The sequence below is a fragment of the Diadema antillarum genome, unplaced genomic scaffold (genome assembly GCF_040938485.1).
Source record: "Diadema antillarum isolate AM-2024a unplaced genomic scaffold, OU_Dant_1.0 scf00000186, whole genome shotgun sequence".
NCBI lineage: Eukaryota > Metazoa > Echinodermata > Echinoidea > Diadematoida > Diadematidae > Diadema > Diadema antillarum.
The window spans coordinates 543,816-561,434 of record NW_027271075.1 but is presented as its reverse complement, the minus strand read 5'-3'; the positions used below and the strand labels follow the sequence as shown (position 1 = coordinate 561,434).

The 17,619-nt window shown below is 40.4% G+C and overlaps 1 protein-coding gene across 1 annotated transcript in view; it reads left to right on the top strand.

Annotated features, from left to right (window-relative positions):
* Nucleotides 1–17,619, top strand: part of LOC139723326 (histone deacetylase 4-like) — a 92,893-nt gene that overhangs the window by 25,070 nt on the left and 50,204 nt on the right. Inside the window, exon 4 of the mRNA XM_071634588.1 lies at nucleotides 239–377. Coding sequence (XP_071490689.1) covers nucleotides 239–377 — 139 coding nt within the window. The remainder of the gene's footprint in view (nucleotides 1–238; nucleotides 378–17,619) is intronic.

The window sequence follows — 17,619 nt, the reverse complement described above, 5'->3', positions numbered from 1 at the left end:
GATTAAGATGTGAATGTGAGGCACATGCATTTCTCTGTACAGTAATGTTCTCCACGATCGCGAATTCAAACCACTCGCGAAATCGTCGGGAAGTCCCGATTCGCGAAAATTTAGACTCACTAAATATATGGCGTATACGGTATTCACTGGAAGTCTTGCTTTGCCATGCTGTTACAACTCACCACTGACTTCTGTCCCTTTTTCTCTCTCTGTGCCATTTTCTCTTTGCACATCTCAGCAGCAGCTGCAGCGCGAGCAACTCCTCGAGCAGCAGAAGCGGCAGATGGAGGTCCACCAGCGGGAGCAGCATCAGCAGCAACAGCAGCAGCAGGAGCAGCAGCATCTCGAGCAGTTTCTGGCCAAGAAGGGCAAGCCCAGTAAGTGGAGATTACATGCACCTACAACTGTTGTGCCCCTTTAAGTTAAAGGGATGGTACAGTTTCGGTTGATATGAGGCTTTAGGTTTCCTAACTTCTCTTTTAATGATTTTTTTTTTAGCTAGTGAGAAACTTAGAAAATATGAAAAAGCATGTAATTGTAAGAGGAATTCAAAATTTATGTGATGAAAATTGGTTTTGAAATGGCTGGGATATCCAAAACGGCGCGATCCTAATAAACGGTAGGACCCACCTTTTATTAGCATTTCTTTATTTCACTTTATTTTTGATATGTCGGCCATTTCAAAATTAATTTTCATGAAATAAACTTTTCGTTCCTCTTAGAATTATATGCGCTGAAACATTACAAGCTGTTTCTTAGTATCTCCTAAAAGGTTAAAAGCTCAGTCCTTATCTCAACCAATGCTATACCATCCCTTTAAATGCCTGTGTGTGAACAGTATGGAATTTTGTGTGTTTGTGTTTGTACAATTGTAGTTGTTTGTGAAAATTATCTCTGTATTTGTGTGTGTGTGTGTGTGTGTGTGTGTGTGTGTGTGTGTGTGTGTGTGTGTGTGTGTGTTTGTGTTTGTACATTGTATGTGTTTGCATTTCTCCAGTATTTGTTGTATGTAAGTAGTCAGGTGCAGTGGGACCTTGTAAACTGCGCATTCTCTGTAGGGATAAGATTTGGTACACAAAAGGGGTTTGTATAAAGATTTGCCTTCATCTCTCATTCCCCCCCTCCCCCCCCCCCCCCCCCCCCCCCCACACACACACACACACATTTATACTCTGCTGAATTGGGAGTGAAACCATGTTTTCAGACAGATGGTGGATTTAGTTTATGTCAACTCTGAAAAGGTGCCTTCTGAATGCTGTGTGGGAGAGCCAATATCAGTTCATGCTATGTAGAATCCTACCTACATGTTCCCTACTCAGTTTTCTCAGATGAAAGGAGGGCATAAATTTGTATGAAAGAACGTTTAATCTCTCTTTCTCTGAGATGAACTTTAACGGTTTCTATAAACTAGTGTATTTGTGAGAAGCATTATTCTATATCGTCTCCATGGCAACAGAAAGTGGGCTGCCGATATGCCGCTCAAATAAGCCTCACAATACAGTCTTTTATCTGATGTCATCACTATTAAAGGAAGAATGGAGCTGGCCAGGAATAGATTGAGCAGAAGCCAGTATGCAGGGTTTTTACTAGCTTTGTTCAGCAGTATATGAAAATGTATAGTCAAGGATCGTCATATTTGCGTGTTAAAAACGTATGATCTATTAATTGCAATTGACATCACAAGTGCTATTCCCAGCTGTGTGCGTGTGTTTTCCTAGCCGTGTTTGTCTCCTGTTATGTACTACTACTAGGGCACATTGTATTCTGTAGGTCTATGTTTACAATATTGTTCAACTGCTCGAATGTAAATAGCACGTGTTGATGATATGTTTTGGTGAATCTTACAAATTTGGTACATAATGCCAATTTTGTATGAATTTGTAATGTTTCTGTTATAGAAAATGACATCCTGAAATAGCATTTGTCTTTATTTTTTTCTTTTTGAATATGCAGCAAGTATTTGATTAGTTTTGTTGCCATAGTATTTAACTGTTGAGACTAGCTCTTGGATGTAGAAGATTAAAGATGTCTATATCTTGTTACCAAAGTTGTCAGAAAGTCAACATGTAATTTGCTTTGTGATTTCTGTAGTTAACAATGGTTTACTAATTCAGTTCAGCAGTGATTTCCTATAAATAAAGTAGCAAAATGACTCTGAACTTCCATGGCAAGTAAATAGGTGCATTTACTTTGCACCAGGAAGATTAAGGTATGATTTGCAATATTGCACCGATAACTGTATTTCTTTTATCCCATGCTCATTTTGGCTAAATGGGGAAACAAAATACCCGCTCCCATATGAGGTTTTGCTAAAATTGTCTCGCAAACTCGGCAAATAGTGCGTCAAATTTAGCCGCATCTATTTCTGTCGCCACTGGCCGGCCTCCTGCCGGTGCGGAAGAGGCTATTTTTAAGATGCGCCGCGGATGAGAGATGCCTCAGCGGTGCTCACACGAATATTCGCCCACGTAACCTACTCCACCGCTTTGTTTATGTGCCGTGTGTGTGTGTGTGTGTGTGTGTGTGTGTGTGTGTGTGTGTGTGTGTGTGTGTGCCGTGTGTGCAGGTTTCCTCTGAGAATGAATTATGGTGGCACTTCTTTTTGAGATGCTTCACTTTTGCATGGGAAAGAGGCAAATGTGTATGTGTGTGTGTATGTTTTATGTGTGCATATTTGTGTGCATGTGTATGCATGTGAGTGTTTGTGTAAGTGTGTAGTGGTCATGAGCGGGGGGGGGGGGGGGGGCGGGGAGGTGGAGATGTTCTTGAGGATGTGGGGGAGGGGAGGTGTTCTTGAGGACGTAGGATGACGATGAACGCTGCATCTGTTGTAGCTGTGCTATTTTTAACGGACGGTTTGCAAGGCTCTCTGTATCCTCCATTTTTGTACGATCGAGTATGGGAGAAGAACCAAAGGATACCATCTAGGAGAGAAAGAGATACTAAGGAGATAGAGAAAAAATGGAAGGGAGAAAGAGAAAGACAAGAGGAAGAGAGAGAGAAAAACTCAGAAGAGATGATTAGACTGGAATGTTGAGGTGATGTGGAGTATCAGTGAAACCAGGTGTGGTGCTATATTTGAGAGGGCGAGATGCCTAAGATTGAAAAGGAAAGTGACAGAATAAGATCAGACTTAAGAGTAGGTAACAAGCTAATGTGTGTGTGTTTGTGTGTGTGTGTGTGTTTAGCTGTTTTATGTTTGTGTGCATATCTGTTTATGTATACAATACTTTACATGAAATAGTTGAATAAAGTAGATAGAGTGGATATGTAGATACAAAGTACAGATGAACAAATAGAAACAATAACAAAAAGACTTATTTTGGTGGGGGGGGGGGGAAATGAATAATGGACAAGAATAGATGTTTGTAGTGGGGTTTTTTTTTCTCAAATAAATATACTCAATTAGGTCAGAACTTATAAGCTAGAGAGGATGATTTGAGGGGGGGGGGGGGGAAGGAAAGGGAGAGGGAGAGATGGAGAGAAGAAAATATGCAATAGAAAAAGGAAGCCTAGAAGAGTATTTCAAGGAGGGCCTTCGGCTGTAGATATGAACTCATTTTCATGGATTTGCTAGCTGCTTTTTGCTTCTTGTGGATTCTTACACGCAGTGTAGTCCGAACTGAAAATTCGGAAATCCTTAGATGGCATTGATTTGCATTTCTGGATATTTCCCCAGTTGAGATGAATATTTTGACGATGTGAGCGCAGATAGCGAGATGCGATGTAGATTTGAGGTGAGGAGGAACTAGCATGCTAGCACTGTTTAAGAGAGTATAGCCATAACTAAGTGTGCAGTTGATGGTTGAGAGTTTTTGGTACTACAGGGACAAAACATCATTTCAATGTGGTAGGAAAAGGGACCGAGTCACTCACGCCATCAAATTTTATGTGGCAGATTATTTCTAAAGTAGAAAGCTTGCCCAGAGACCTTGCCTGACATAACAGTTACTAATACCTGGTAACAACATTCAGTTCAACTTTTCAGTTCAGTTAGATTATTTCTAAGTAGAAAGCTTGCCCAGAGACCTTGCCTGACATAACAACAACTAATACCTGGTAACAACATTCAGTTCAACTTTTCAGTTCAGTTCAATTCTATTCAATTCATTCGTTTCACATGCTAAAAAAGTGCACAAGTTTATTGTACATGTATAGGATATCACATTTACATAGAAAACATAAGATCATTAAGAGAGAGAGAAAAAAGAATGTGTATATAGTACATTCCAACTTGAAATTAGAAATGCCTTGAAATAAGTGTTGCAATACTCAGTTTGTGCTGTTTCTAGACACGCAGTTAAAATGAGAGGTTAATTCTCAGTATAAATTCTATTTCAGGCTTTAGGAGAATGACTACAGATGAAAGTATTCACAGGAATTCTAAACCAAATACATTTATTGGCTAAATTTTGGCAAGGATTGAAGGAGTCTCATAGCAAAAGATCTGGAGTGCAGCTGGAACTGGTATCAGGAGAGTAGAAAGCATTGCCAAGTTTGAATGGCGAGTCAGTGTAGTGTGCATCGTCACTTTTCGATGACATGTATAAAGGCACGCAGTTTTGCTCTAGATCTTTACAAGCGTTCGCCGGGTCGAGCACAAAGCGGAGAGTCGAGAGGTGGTGTGGAAGTTAAGAGCTCGGCGCAGTCGAGGGCTGCGATGGCTGAAGCACTCAAATCCCTTTTAACTCATGTAAATAAAATTTCAGAGTTAAATTTGTCGAGGAGTTCAATAAAATCAATGATTTTGTGCCCGATAAGGAAACCTGGTCCGAGAGTGTTGTCTCCCGCTCTCTTTTCTCCCGCAGCCTTATTCCAGCATTTATCTGCCGTGCGTCAGCAGGTCTGTTTACCTCTTGCTATTTCCATCGCCGTATCCTCGCGTCTAAAAGTGGCGTCTTTTAGACACGATTCATGGAAATACAATTATGCGCCGCTCCGGAGCTGTGACGTAGGATCGTGTTGTTGCAGCGATGATGTTTTCACTGTCCGATTCTGAGGGAGACCTTTTTTTGGCAAGCAGTTTGGTTTTCCATATATTCCCCCCTCCCTCTCTTCCTCTCTCTCTCTTTCTCTCCATCTCTCTCTCTCCATCTCTCATCCTTTCTCCCTCCCTTGAAGGTTTGGCTATTTTTAACTATCCGAGCAAGCATGTGAAAATCGAGATGGGAGAGGGGGAGGGGTGATGGAAACGATGCAAAGGAGGAAAAAAAATGAGACGGGAAAGGATGAAAGGAAAAGAAGAAAGCATCTTCCTGATCGGTTGTGTGTAGAGAGAGAGAGAGAGATTTGAGCTGTGGGAAAGTTTGGATCGTTTGCCGTGATTTTGAAAAGGATTGGCGGAGATGACGTTGAATGGATGCATGCCGGCCTCAGATGATACTGAATCACCCACCAGGGGAGCGATACAAAACATCGGGATGAGGATGGGATCCACTCTATGGGTGGACTTCCTGTGAGGGCTGCCTCCGTGACCTCATTACGGAGAACTCTCTGCGAGGCGATCATTCTGTAGGCAGAGGCTTAATATCCCCATTCAACTTCTGCCCTGTGTTTGTGGCGCGTCACCGAACACTTTCGATGGTGCGCCCCGGTGCGACAACGCGAGGAGCTCTTGAATATTCATGATGTTGGATGGTTATAGCCGCAGCAGCAATGACCGCTCTTCCTCACATATTCAAATTTAATGCATCCTTTGTAGAGGGTGTTGTTAAACTGACGCCCCGAAAGCTTTCCCTCACAGCTTGACTGACATGGTGACAATTCATGCATTGCAAACTGAACTGCAAATATTGAAATGTTTTTAGTGTAAAGAGTCATCAATTAAGCTTTTGATTTCATGGTCATCATGGGACAATTAGCACAAATTTTGAATGCATTAGTAGCCTAGTACAGAACCTCAATCACTCACTACATGTGTAAATATGAGTCCCAACACAGAATGAGCTCTTGGGAAATCTTGTCAATTGTCTCATTATTGGTCTTTGTAGCTTGGTCTATAAATTTGTCTTTTTGCTGGTTTGTGGTGGATTTATCAAAAGTCTATGTATTTTTTTAAGTCCATGTAATTTAATTTTGCATGACGAACCACCGAAAGAAAAGTAACCAACAGAGCGTCTTGGGACATGATTGGTTTAAGTTCCAAATCTGTCTTGGGACCCTCATGTGAAATACATGAGGACAACATGCAATGTAATATCAGTTTCCCCAAAGTAATTAGGGATAAGTGTGTTAGGGTATTGTATTAATGGGTCAACTACAAATCATGTTGTATGAATCAACTCTTGAGGTCTGTGTTTTGGGCCATGGTAAAAAATAAAAGGGAAAAATGTAAGAAAGATATGAAACCTAAGAAAATGATGCACAAAGGTTTACACCAAGATTCATTCATCTGGTGGTTGTTTTTTTTTTTTCCAATCACATGTAGCAAAGTACAATTCCAACATAAAAAGAAATGCAGTGCAGTGTGCCTTCAAGAATATTTAGAATGACATCTACCAAGAGAAGGTGGTTTTAACCCTTTATGAGAGAAAGAGTCAGAGAAAAGTTCACTAGTGTTGGTCTTTTTTTATTGTAGCGTGGCTAGTTGATATTGAGTTGGTGTCTGAATTGAAACTGAATTTGTAGATGTAAATTATTGAGAGGTATCATCAAGTTTCCCCTCCATATATTCTTTTGCACAGTGGTTTACTTTTCATCACAGAGTCTGTTGCATAGTGATGATGTTACAGAGATGATGTGGTTAAAAAGCATTTTAAAAGATGGAATATGAAATGCAGCTCTTGATGGTGGTGGTGTGTGTTGGGGTGGGGGGGGGGGGGTGGGGACTGAAATCTGAGCCAATCCTTATCAATCAGAAAGATGATACACTGTATTAACAGGCATACACAATGTGCATGCCTGTACCCCACCGGTTTTGGAGACTCCAACGGATTCAGTGGAATAGGTGCTACAGACAATGCAATGAAGCATAAAGGGGGGGGGGGGGGGGGGAGGGAGGGAGCTAGGAAAAAAGGATACATTTACAAATGTACCTGGCGATTTTTAATAGATGAGCTGTTCGTGTATACCACATGTGCACCATTAAAAAAAAAAAGATTTGAGCTGTGTCGCTTATGAAATGTCATCAGGAAGAAAGAGGAATCTTTCAGTGAACACATTCCAAGTGTTAACAGGGATAGATAAATATAGAGCATGACCAGTGGAAGATGAGCAGAACCAAAAATGCATGATATAAATAGTTCTTCTTTACAGTGCACGAGTATAGAGGAGAGAGAGAGAGGAGAAAGGATAGCGAAAGTGTTTTGGGCAAAACAGCGAGAAACCGAATCCACCGCCAGCGCGGCAGCGATGCATCAGGACTGCCTGTGTGTATTTGTGTGTATTTGTGCGTCCCCCCGGTGCGCAATTTTTGTCCATCCAGTCCAGCCGAGCAAACACAACGAGTGACGTCGTTTGCAGCGCTGCGGCTGCTATTTTGGGCGAGATTGATCCTGTCGTTGCCTTATACGGATCGCCATTGAAGTCTGATATCCGTCTGGCAACGGGGAGTAAGAGTGGGGGGGGGGTGGCGAGGCGCAGAAATAGAAAGCGTGGGACAAAAATAGAACATCTTAAGATAGCAGCAGTGGGATTTGTTCGGAGAGAGTGAATTCTATTGTCATATTTTAGGTTTGCGCACTGTGTTTACTGAGATTTTCTGTTTCCGTTCCTCTTTTTTTATGTGCCTGAGTGTGTGACGTAATCGAAAGTGCAGGTGAATGTAGATCAAATCTGTTTCCTTTCCTTCCTTTGCCACTCGATCAAAGGTTTAAAAGCATCGGTGTATGCTTAGCATGTGAGAATTATGAAATGTCTCTTCCTATTTCTTTATAATACTAGCTATGATGTATGTGGCCTGCTGGATAGTGAATTCCGCATGTTCATCTTGTATAATGGTTTCAAGGATATTCTGTTATTGGCGGGCATGATTTGAATAGCACTGAAGCCCCACAATTCAGTGCCGAGTGAATGCACGCACTTACGACGCTCTTCCACCCCGCAAAAGGAACATACATCCTTGAAATATTTCAGATTGACGTTGATTGCCCGTAAGAGAGCAAGAGCCCTCCGCCGGCCCTGAGCCGTCCTCTGATCTAAAAATACGCTGGAAAATATCGAGTGACCGTGGCAACAAGCGGCGGGCTCCAGATGCGAGTGGTACATTCATCTGTATCACCAGCATTTACTGTCTGTCGCGGAATCGCCGTGAGAAATGACAGGCGCTGTGGTGACATGAATGCTGGTATGTCGAAGGAGCGCATAGCGTGGAATCATTCAATTGGTTCTTTGCTTTGTTCTGTTTTATATTCATGGTGTCAGTTTTTTTCCCCATACTTCCTCCCTGTATAACAGCACCCGCTGTTCATCAAAAATATTTTTGTTACAATTGTAGTCTGTATCTTATGACCATTAAACAATTGTACTATTATTGCGAGCGTCTCTGATGCCATCTACGCGTCTCCCTTACCCAGTTTATGATAAGGGAGATTTTTCTGTGAACTGCAATGAATAAGAATAATCGTAGATTTTTACAGAACGCATTTCAGATCTGACAGTACTCACAATGTGCTTTGCGTTCAACATAATACTTTTATTTCACACTTTAGATACAAATCAATTGATATCAAACAATAGAAAATAATTACCTGAATTTAATCTAAAAAGCATGGTTTATTTGAGTGAATCATTGAAGAAAAAAAAGAAGATACTTGTACCACTGTGCATCATGAGGCATGCAGATATTTCTGTGTGTTGTCCTCCATTCTGGTCTTTAAGTACATGTTTGTATCTTAAGGCCGGATGGCAACATTCATGTGTGTCGTTATCTCCTTTCCAGCTAGATAGTGAGGTGAGAAGACGTAGTTTAGGAATAGCTCATTCTGGGTGTCTGAGAGGAAGTTATGTATTCCAATTGTTCTTAGCAATGCGCAAGAAGACCAAACACTTAGAATCACAGTATGAAGTGTATTATGAGTGGATAATGGAAAAGGCATGATTTACCATTTGCAGATGAAACAAAAACCCAGTTAGTGCTTCAAAATAGTTCTAAAATGTGAGATAGGGATTGAAACAACCAATGTAAAAATTTGAATCCGTATAATCGATGTTCAGTAATATTGTTAAATACACAAAATGTGAACAATAGTTATGATAAGAATGGTTCCAGACTAAACCGTCTACAGTTATGGTTTATTTAGAAAAATACTGATATCTCCTTATATTTTAGGCTTTGTTGCAAAAAATTCATATATACTGTACAGTATATACCAAAATAAACTTTGCGTTAAATTTACGTGTAACGCAAGCGCCGATCGGTACTGCGTTAATCTTTCTGCGTTACAAAATTAACGATCACCGTGCGTGAATGATCGTTACAGATCGTTACAGATCGTTACTGTGCGTTACAGATCGTTACTGTGCGTTAATTTTTAGATCTTGCGTTAGCGGACTTGTCATGTGAACTGGCAAGAAATCTCGGAAATTGCGAGACTCGGAGATGCCTCGGTTAAGTAACTGTCGTTCGTAATATTTACTACGGACAATTTCCTGCCGGCGGAAGGCATTTAAATAGCGATATCAAATACCGAAAAGATTTTGTAGTTGAGCAGAACTCCCCTGGCAATGTCGTATTGTCATGGTCGTCAAATTTGTACTCATGGGCGCAGTCAATGGAATCGGGCAAGCAAAAATTTCGAAGCCACATTTTTCCCCACAGCCAACATATTCCATCGAACATTGAACCCATGAAATCACGCATACGCAAGCCTAAAACTAACGCCGACTGTCTAACGTTAGCGATGTCACGATTTCAACAACGGTCAGACACTTACTCAATTCAGGAAGGTGCAAAAGTCCATTTATATTCCAATACACAACGTGTGTCTCGCCGAATAACTGGTGGTAGTGTGTGGTGACAAAGCCGAGTATTTCGGCAGTAAAAGTAGCTGCAGCAGAAGAAAATGTCTACCACTTTCTGCTCGCATTATTACACTGCCAGCAGGTGAGTCAAGTGGTGACTTGATAGGCACGCTTCACATGAAAGTTTACCCAGAAACATGAAAAATCCCACGATGCCAAGGTGCCAGAGTGGGGAATGGGGAGGGGTGGAGAGAGAGAGAGATACCAATCAACAGAAGAAACCGCGCGTACTGGCGCATTCTCGGAGGTCATGAACAGTCTGGGGTCTTGGAGATGAACAGAGAAGGAATGTTTAATTAAAGATAGCTCAAGTCGAAGACCCAGGATTACAAACGTTGATTCTTTTTTTTTTCTCCTTTCATTTATCATGCCTTCACGTTTAGAAATGGTTGCACTCCTTAAAAAAAAAAAAAAAAAAACTCTCCTGCGATTTTTAAAACGTCAAACTTACCATGAAAGTGTTACTACGTGTAATACAATAGTTAATACTATGCCTATTGCTTTAATCATACAATGTATCTGTATAACACAAATTTGACTACCAATGACAATAAAAGATACTTGTATTTGTTTTGTGCGGAGATTTTTTTTTGTCTTTATCCTGACTAGTTCCTATGAAATTTCTAATGTTTTTACGGCAGCATCAACAGCCTAAAATAAATTACTGAGAGATTTATAGATTATGAAATTTTTGGCAACCATCCATTTGAACGTCAGGCATGAAAAGCTCCTGATATTCAGCAAAAACAACTCAACAGATCAGAGACAAAGTTCCTTCAAATTTTTGAGAAGTAGCACGCAGATTTGCTGGGCGTGGTAGGGTCCATGCTTTGAGATCGTCACAATCGTGTTGTCACCAGGGAGGTGGAGTATCTCTCTTCCACCTCCCTGTTGTCACGGAGTATCGGGAAGTTCTCACAAACTCCAGGATCACCCCTCCCTGCCAACTCCATGTTGCTCCCAGGGAGGCGGGACGAGTCTCTTCCCACCTCCCTGTTGCTCCCCAACGTGCATTGTGAATGCGTGGCGTTTCTTGTCACCGTCAGTACCCGAGGCTGCTTTGTATATTTGTCTTGGAATATTGATTCTTCTTGTCATAACATGAGTGTAGTAATCGTTTTGCATGGCTATGTAAAAAATTGTGATACAACGTGTACTCAACTCGTCTTTGTGATTTTTTTCTTCAGTCCAAAAGGAAGACAAAATAGTATCATGACGTTTGCAATTGTTCGAAAGGTCTGCTTTTGATAACTCACAGACTACTAGTACTCAGTAATCACCCTTGTTTTCCCGCTCCCAGGCCCTCCAATTTTATTGAGCAATCCACACGCGCGCGCAAATTCCTTTGCCATGTGGTTTTGCCAGCCAGCTGTCGGAATGTGCTTTGAAGTTACATTTCAGCCTGGCCTGGCTGGCATGAATGGGTGTCGAGTTTCAATCAATACCTACTGTTGTTTTATTCTTGTATTTGAACATGTCGTTTCACCTGACAACACACGGAGATCGGGAAGGTGTAGGGCCAGGGAAGAGGTTTTTGTTGTGTGTTGCAACCTAATCCGGGCAATTAACCCCAGAGGGCAATTACCCCCCCCCCCCCCCCCCTCCCCGCTAAATACTGGTTAATGGTAAGGTTAGAGTAAAGATTAGGGTTAGGTTTAGGGTGAGGAGTTTGGGTTATGGCATGGAGCTACTTAGTAGCTCCATGGTTATGGTTAGGATTAGGGCCAGGGGAAGGGTCCGGGGTAATTGCCCAGGAAGAAAAGAGGGACGCGCTTTTGTTCTTGGTCAAATCGATTTCCTAGGTGATGCTGTGGAGCTAGAAAGGAACAAAAAAAGCAATTATGATGTCTGGCGTACTTCCGGGACGTCTTATTTTTCTCGCACTCTGAAATTTCCTATTGTTTGGCGTTATCAATGTCGTTGATTGTTATATAGTTACCCTCTTTCGCATTATAAACTTAAAGTCCATAGAACATTCATACGCATTAAGATCACACTCGAAAAGCTATACTGGTGTATAGTTTGAACACAGCAAAATGAAATAACGAATATCCCGCAGATTTACCCAAATTATGCGTCATGTGGGTCCATTCATTTTCTTTCTTTTTTTTTTTCGTTTGTCTTCTTGTCGATGTGGGGGGTATAGATTCAGGATATACTTTTCCTTTTCCCCTTTCGGCCCGGTGCGATTACTCCTGGTGCTGACATTCTTTCTGCTCGTCTTCCGATTATACTGTTGTTGTAAATGAATGCGCATGGAGCCCCAGCTGTATCGCAAAAAAAAAAGTCTATCTAAAGTTGACCTTCAAGTACATGTACTTAAGTAAAATCTGAATCAATTAGCCATGGTACGGGTTTGCGGTTTCAATCCCCTCGAAGCCCGATATTTGCCTTTAAGCAAGACACTTTATCCACAAAAGGCCAGGGCTCCACACTAACTTTTATTTCGGTGGCCCGATCGGGCCACCAAAATGATTGATTTTTATTTTTTGGTGGCCCGAAAAGAAAAAAAAAACAAGCAAAACTATCGGTCCTACTAAACATAGAAAAATAAATATCAAGTATTACTGAAGTGATACAGGTACCCACGTCTAAAATAAGGAGAAAATTTAATCATCTTATACCGTTATTCTGAGTTCTAAGATTTCGCAAATAGGCTTATAGATTATTATGAAAGTTGATGCCTATTAAATTGGTCAAAATTTACGTTTGAAATGAGAAAGTGGGAGCATTTGCAGACATTGTAAACATCTGACATTTGTTTTAGCGCCGTAAAGAGCCAAAAAATTACCGTTATTTATTTCTGGTGGAAATTCAAGCAATCATTCAACATTTATAAGTATTTTAACACCTTCCGGAATGTAAAACCAAGCAACCGACATTCATTCTATCATCTTACGGACCTGAATATCATCCTTATTCATTTCCGAACGTGAAAGCAAACATCCGCTCTTTATTTTATCATCTAACTGAGCCGATTGATACCGTTTATAATTTCCATAATGTACAAGCAACAATCTGTTACTTATTTTAGCATCGTACGGAGCAGAATATTACCGTTATTCATCTCCAAATTCAAAAGCAAACACCCGACATTTACTTTATGATCGAAGGAGCCGAATGTTACTGCTGTCCACTTCCGAAAGTGAAATGAATCATCTGACATATTTCAGCATCGTACGGAGCCGAATGTTATACTGTTTTTCACATTCAAACGTCATCCGACATTACATTTACCATCAAACGCAACTGAATGTTATTGTTATTCATTTCGAAATGTTAAATTTATAGCAAATGTCTGATATTTATTTTAGCATCTTAATTATGGAGCAGAATGTTACTGCTTGTCACTTCCGAACGTTCAAGCAATCATCTGACATTTATTTTGGCATCTTCCGAAGCCGAATGTTATTGAGCACTATTTACTTTCGAACGTAAAAGCGAACATTCGGCATTTCATCGTCGTACGGAGCTGAATATCACTGTTATTCATTTCCGAACGTCAAAGGGATCATTCGACATATATTTTAGTATCTTCCGGAGCTGAATGTTATTGCCATTTACTTTTGAACGTAAAAGCGAAGATCCAGCAATTATTTCATCATCGTACTGAGTTGAATACTATTGTTATTCATTTCCGAACGCCAAAGCAAACATTCAACATTTATTTTAGCATCTTCCGGAGCTGATTGTTATTGCTATTTACTTTCGAACATAAAAGTAAACATCAGACATTTATTTATCATCGGACGGAGTTGAATACTATTGTTATTCATTTCCGAACGTCAAAGCAAACATTAACTTCACCATTAAACGCATTTAAATGTTACTGTTATTCATTTCGAAATTTAAAAGCAAACATCCGACAGTTATTTAGCATCGTATGGAGCAAAATATTACTGTTATTCACTTCCGAACGTAAAAACAATCATCTGACATTTATTTCAGCATTTTCTGGAGCCGAATGTTATTGCTATTCACTTTCGAAAGTAAAAGCAAACATCCAACATTTATCTCGTCGTTGTACGAAGTTTGTTATTATTGTTATTCATTTCCGAACGCCAAAGGGATAATTCGACATTTACTTTAGCATATTCCAGAGCTAAATATTATTATTATTTACTTTCGAACGTAAAAGTAAACTTCCGGCATTTATTTTATCATCGTATACGGAGTTGAAATTCATTATCATTTATATCCGACCGTCAAAGCAAACATTCGACATTTATTTCAGCATCTTCCGGAGCCGTATTTTATCCCTATTCATTTCCGAACGCAAAATCAAATATCTGACATTAATTTCAGCACCGTACGGAGCTGAATCTTACCATTATTCATTTCCAAAAGTAAAAGTGTATGAGCAAACATCCGACATTTATTTTTGTATAATACGGAGTGGAATATTACCGTTATTCATTTCCAAAATTAAGAGCAAACATCTGACATTTAATCTAGCAGCTTTACAGGCCTCGAAATAGGATTTTGGAGGGGCAAGGCCATTTAGAAAAGGGCACTTTTTCCAAGAGGACAGTCAGAGGGGCACCAAGGCCACATTGGAAAGGGCATGTTTGGTGTTTATGAAAAAAGAAAGAAGAAAAACAAACCGAGAAAAACAAACACACACACACACACAAAGTGCAACACACAACAAAAACCTCTTCCCTACAGCTGTAACACATTCCCGATCTCCGCGTTTCTATCAGGTGAAACAACATTTTTTAAAACAGGAATAAAACAACAGTAGGTATTGATTGAAACTCGACACCCTTTCAGGCCAGCCAGGCCAGGCTGCCATGAAACTTCAAAGCACATTCCGACAGCTGGCTGGCAAAACCACAAGGCAAAGGAATTTGCGTGCGCGTGTAGATTGCTATGATTAGTCTGTGACAGACAGTTCATGACCTCCAAGAATGCGCCAGTACGCGCGGTTTCTTCTGTTGATTGGTCTCTCTCTCTCTCTCTCTCCATCCCTCCCCATTCCCCAGTCCTGGCACCCCTTGGCATCGTGGGATTTTACTTTTTTCTTGGTGAACTTGGAGTTCACTCTACTCTATCTGAATATGCGCTGCCTAGCTAGTACATACTCGTACTCGCGGCCGCTGCGCTGCGGAGGCAGTCGGGACGGTAAAAGCCGGTCGGGCGTACATGTACATGTACATGTGTACACGTCGTCTCGTACATCTCGGAAAGATACTTTGAGTTTGAATCAGATACATCGGGACGCGAGTGAACTGAAGGTATGATATTTGAGATCAGGAAAGTTGTTCAAGCTTATTAAAGAGACTTTGAGAAAGGGCATATCATACGTCATGAATAATAACTTTCATTCTAAAAGGGCACCACGGCCTCAAGAAAAAGGGCACATTTTTTTTTTTGGCCGTAACTTTGATCAAAAAACAAAAGGCATTGCGGCCAACGAGAGGGGCACCGACATCCATGGCCGTCGGTGGCCGTCGGTTAATTCGAGGCCTGAGCTTACGAAGCCGATAGTTACCGCTGTTCATTTTCAAAACTGAAGGCAAACATCCGGCTTTTTTTGGTGGCCCGGCGTGCGTTTTTGGTGACGCCGGTCGCAAATAAACCATTCGCGAAATCGTGATTCGATTCGCGAAAAGACTCCGCTAAATCGCTACACTCGGCAGGGGCTACGTCGTCCTTTCACCAGGTCTCGTTATAAAACCAAAATCTCGTGTGAGTTCTTGCGTTACCTATCGTTAATTTTAACGAAACATCGTTAATTTGCGTGAGGGATCGTTACTCATCGTTACTCATCGTTACTCATCGTTACTACAAACGTTAATTTTCCCGATCGTTACTTTGCGTTACTAACGATTCAGGTGAAACCGCTTGCGTTAATGAAACGTTAATGTTGATTAACGCAAAGTTTCTTTTGGTATATACTGTATACGCTATATATTTCGCAGGGGTTTTATTTTCGCGAATTTCGCGAGTCTGGAGCTATTCGCGAAATTAAAAACATGCAAAAATATTACCTTCCGAAATGAATCCCTTGCCTTATACGAACATTTCAGTACTAGTATACCATGTCACGGCTTACCGAACAGACCATACTGGCTAAGCTTGTTTACGCACGTCCACGTCTACTTACGAATACTCTGTAGAGAGCCAATCCATTATCGCAAGGGGACCACTCGTCAGTTCACTAGCGCGATGGACTTAACCACTTCAAAAATGTTGAATTCTAACTTACTAGTTCGCAGAGTTTGGCAAGTCTTTTTCGTGCAGTGTATAACTAGTATCATTCTTATTTGCTAGTAAGTTGAAAATTCACACTTTCTTTGCCACTTCATATTTTCTCTGGTCCCCCAATCGCGAATTTAACCACTCGCGAAAATGTGTGACAACGGCAATTTGCGAAAATTTATGTATGCGAAAATTATAGCGTATACAGTAGATGGTAGGATGTTTTGTGATACAACAGACCTACACATATCCTTCAAATGTGATATTTTTAACATTTCTAAAATCATTGCTCCCAAAGGTAAACTGGACCTTTAAAGGTAGGGAATCCCATTTGCACGCCTTAAATGAAGAGCTGTATAAATACAGTGGTATGTTGAAGAGAGCATCATTTTAGAAACTCCCATAAAGTATTGAAAGTGGAAGGTAACATTTAGTACATTTTTTTGACCGTTAGATTTTGAATTGAATTGTTTTCGGGGCTCACCGTAAATTCCAGTACATTACTAGGCTACCTTTGCAGACCCATGTACTGCATGTGTGTCCATCATGTATATTTTGTGAAGAAAGTTCATCAACACTTACAAACATTTCTATATACGTACATTCTTGCCAAACACTCTATATGTTATTACATCAGCTCTTGTAGTTTTAGATTTGTGTTTATAGATCACAAATACAGAAGAATGCAACAAAATGCTTAAGTGTGGCTGACACACAGAACTACTGAGTAGTTGAGTTTTGTGCATTATTCAAATTTTAGATCACTGTTGACTTCCAAATTTCTAAGCAGTGGCCTAAGCAAGTCCCCTGAGGTTCATATTTAATGTTTTGCTGCATTTTGGGAGGTCTGTAAAAGGTATCCCCTACCTTTAAGTGAAAAGATATTTGTTTGCTTTTTTTTTTTTGGAAACAAAAATCTTGTGATATATTAATGTTTTTCATCATGATTTATGTACAGTATAATGAGAATACATTACAAGGCCCTTAGCTATAAAAAAAAAAAAAATATGAAAGAGCTAAAAAGAAATTTAGATTGAACCCAAAACAGAAAACTGAGACTTGTGTGCTTTGACGCTAGCAGAGATTCTTTAACATTTTTATTTCTGCATCATTCCACGTGATATCGCTGATCTGATCAGCACATGATTGGAAGGATTGTGAGACATGCGGTGAATGATATGTGTGTATGTCTCAAAAGTCGTTCCTGCAGTATTGTGGGCCGCCTTAAAACATACATGTATGAGGTGGGTTAGAGTATGGAGCCACTGATCACATCTGTAGTAGACAGCACAAAATGTTTCTGCCTATCTAGCAACATTCAGTTGATTGATTCATTGAAAGATGCAGCAGTGTATAGGTGATTGAAAGGTGCCTTCTTATCAAAAGCATGTTCAAATGTTGAAAAGAAAACAAAAGAAAAATGTTTGATAGGGCTACCTTTAAATGTGTCACTGC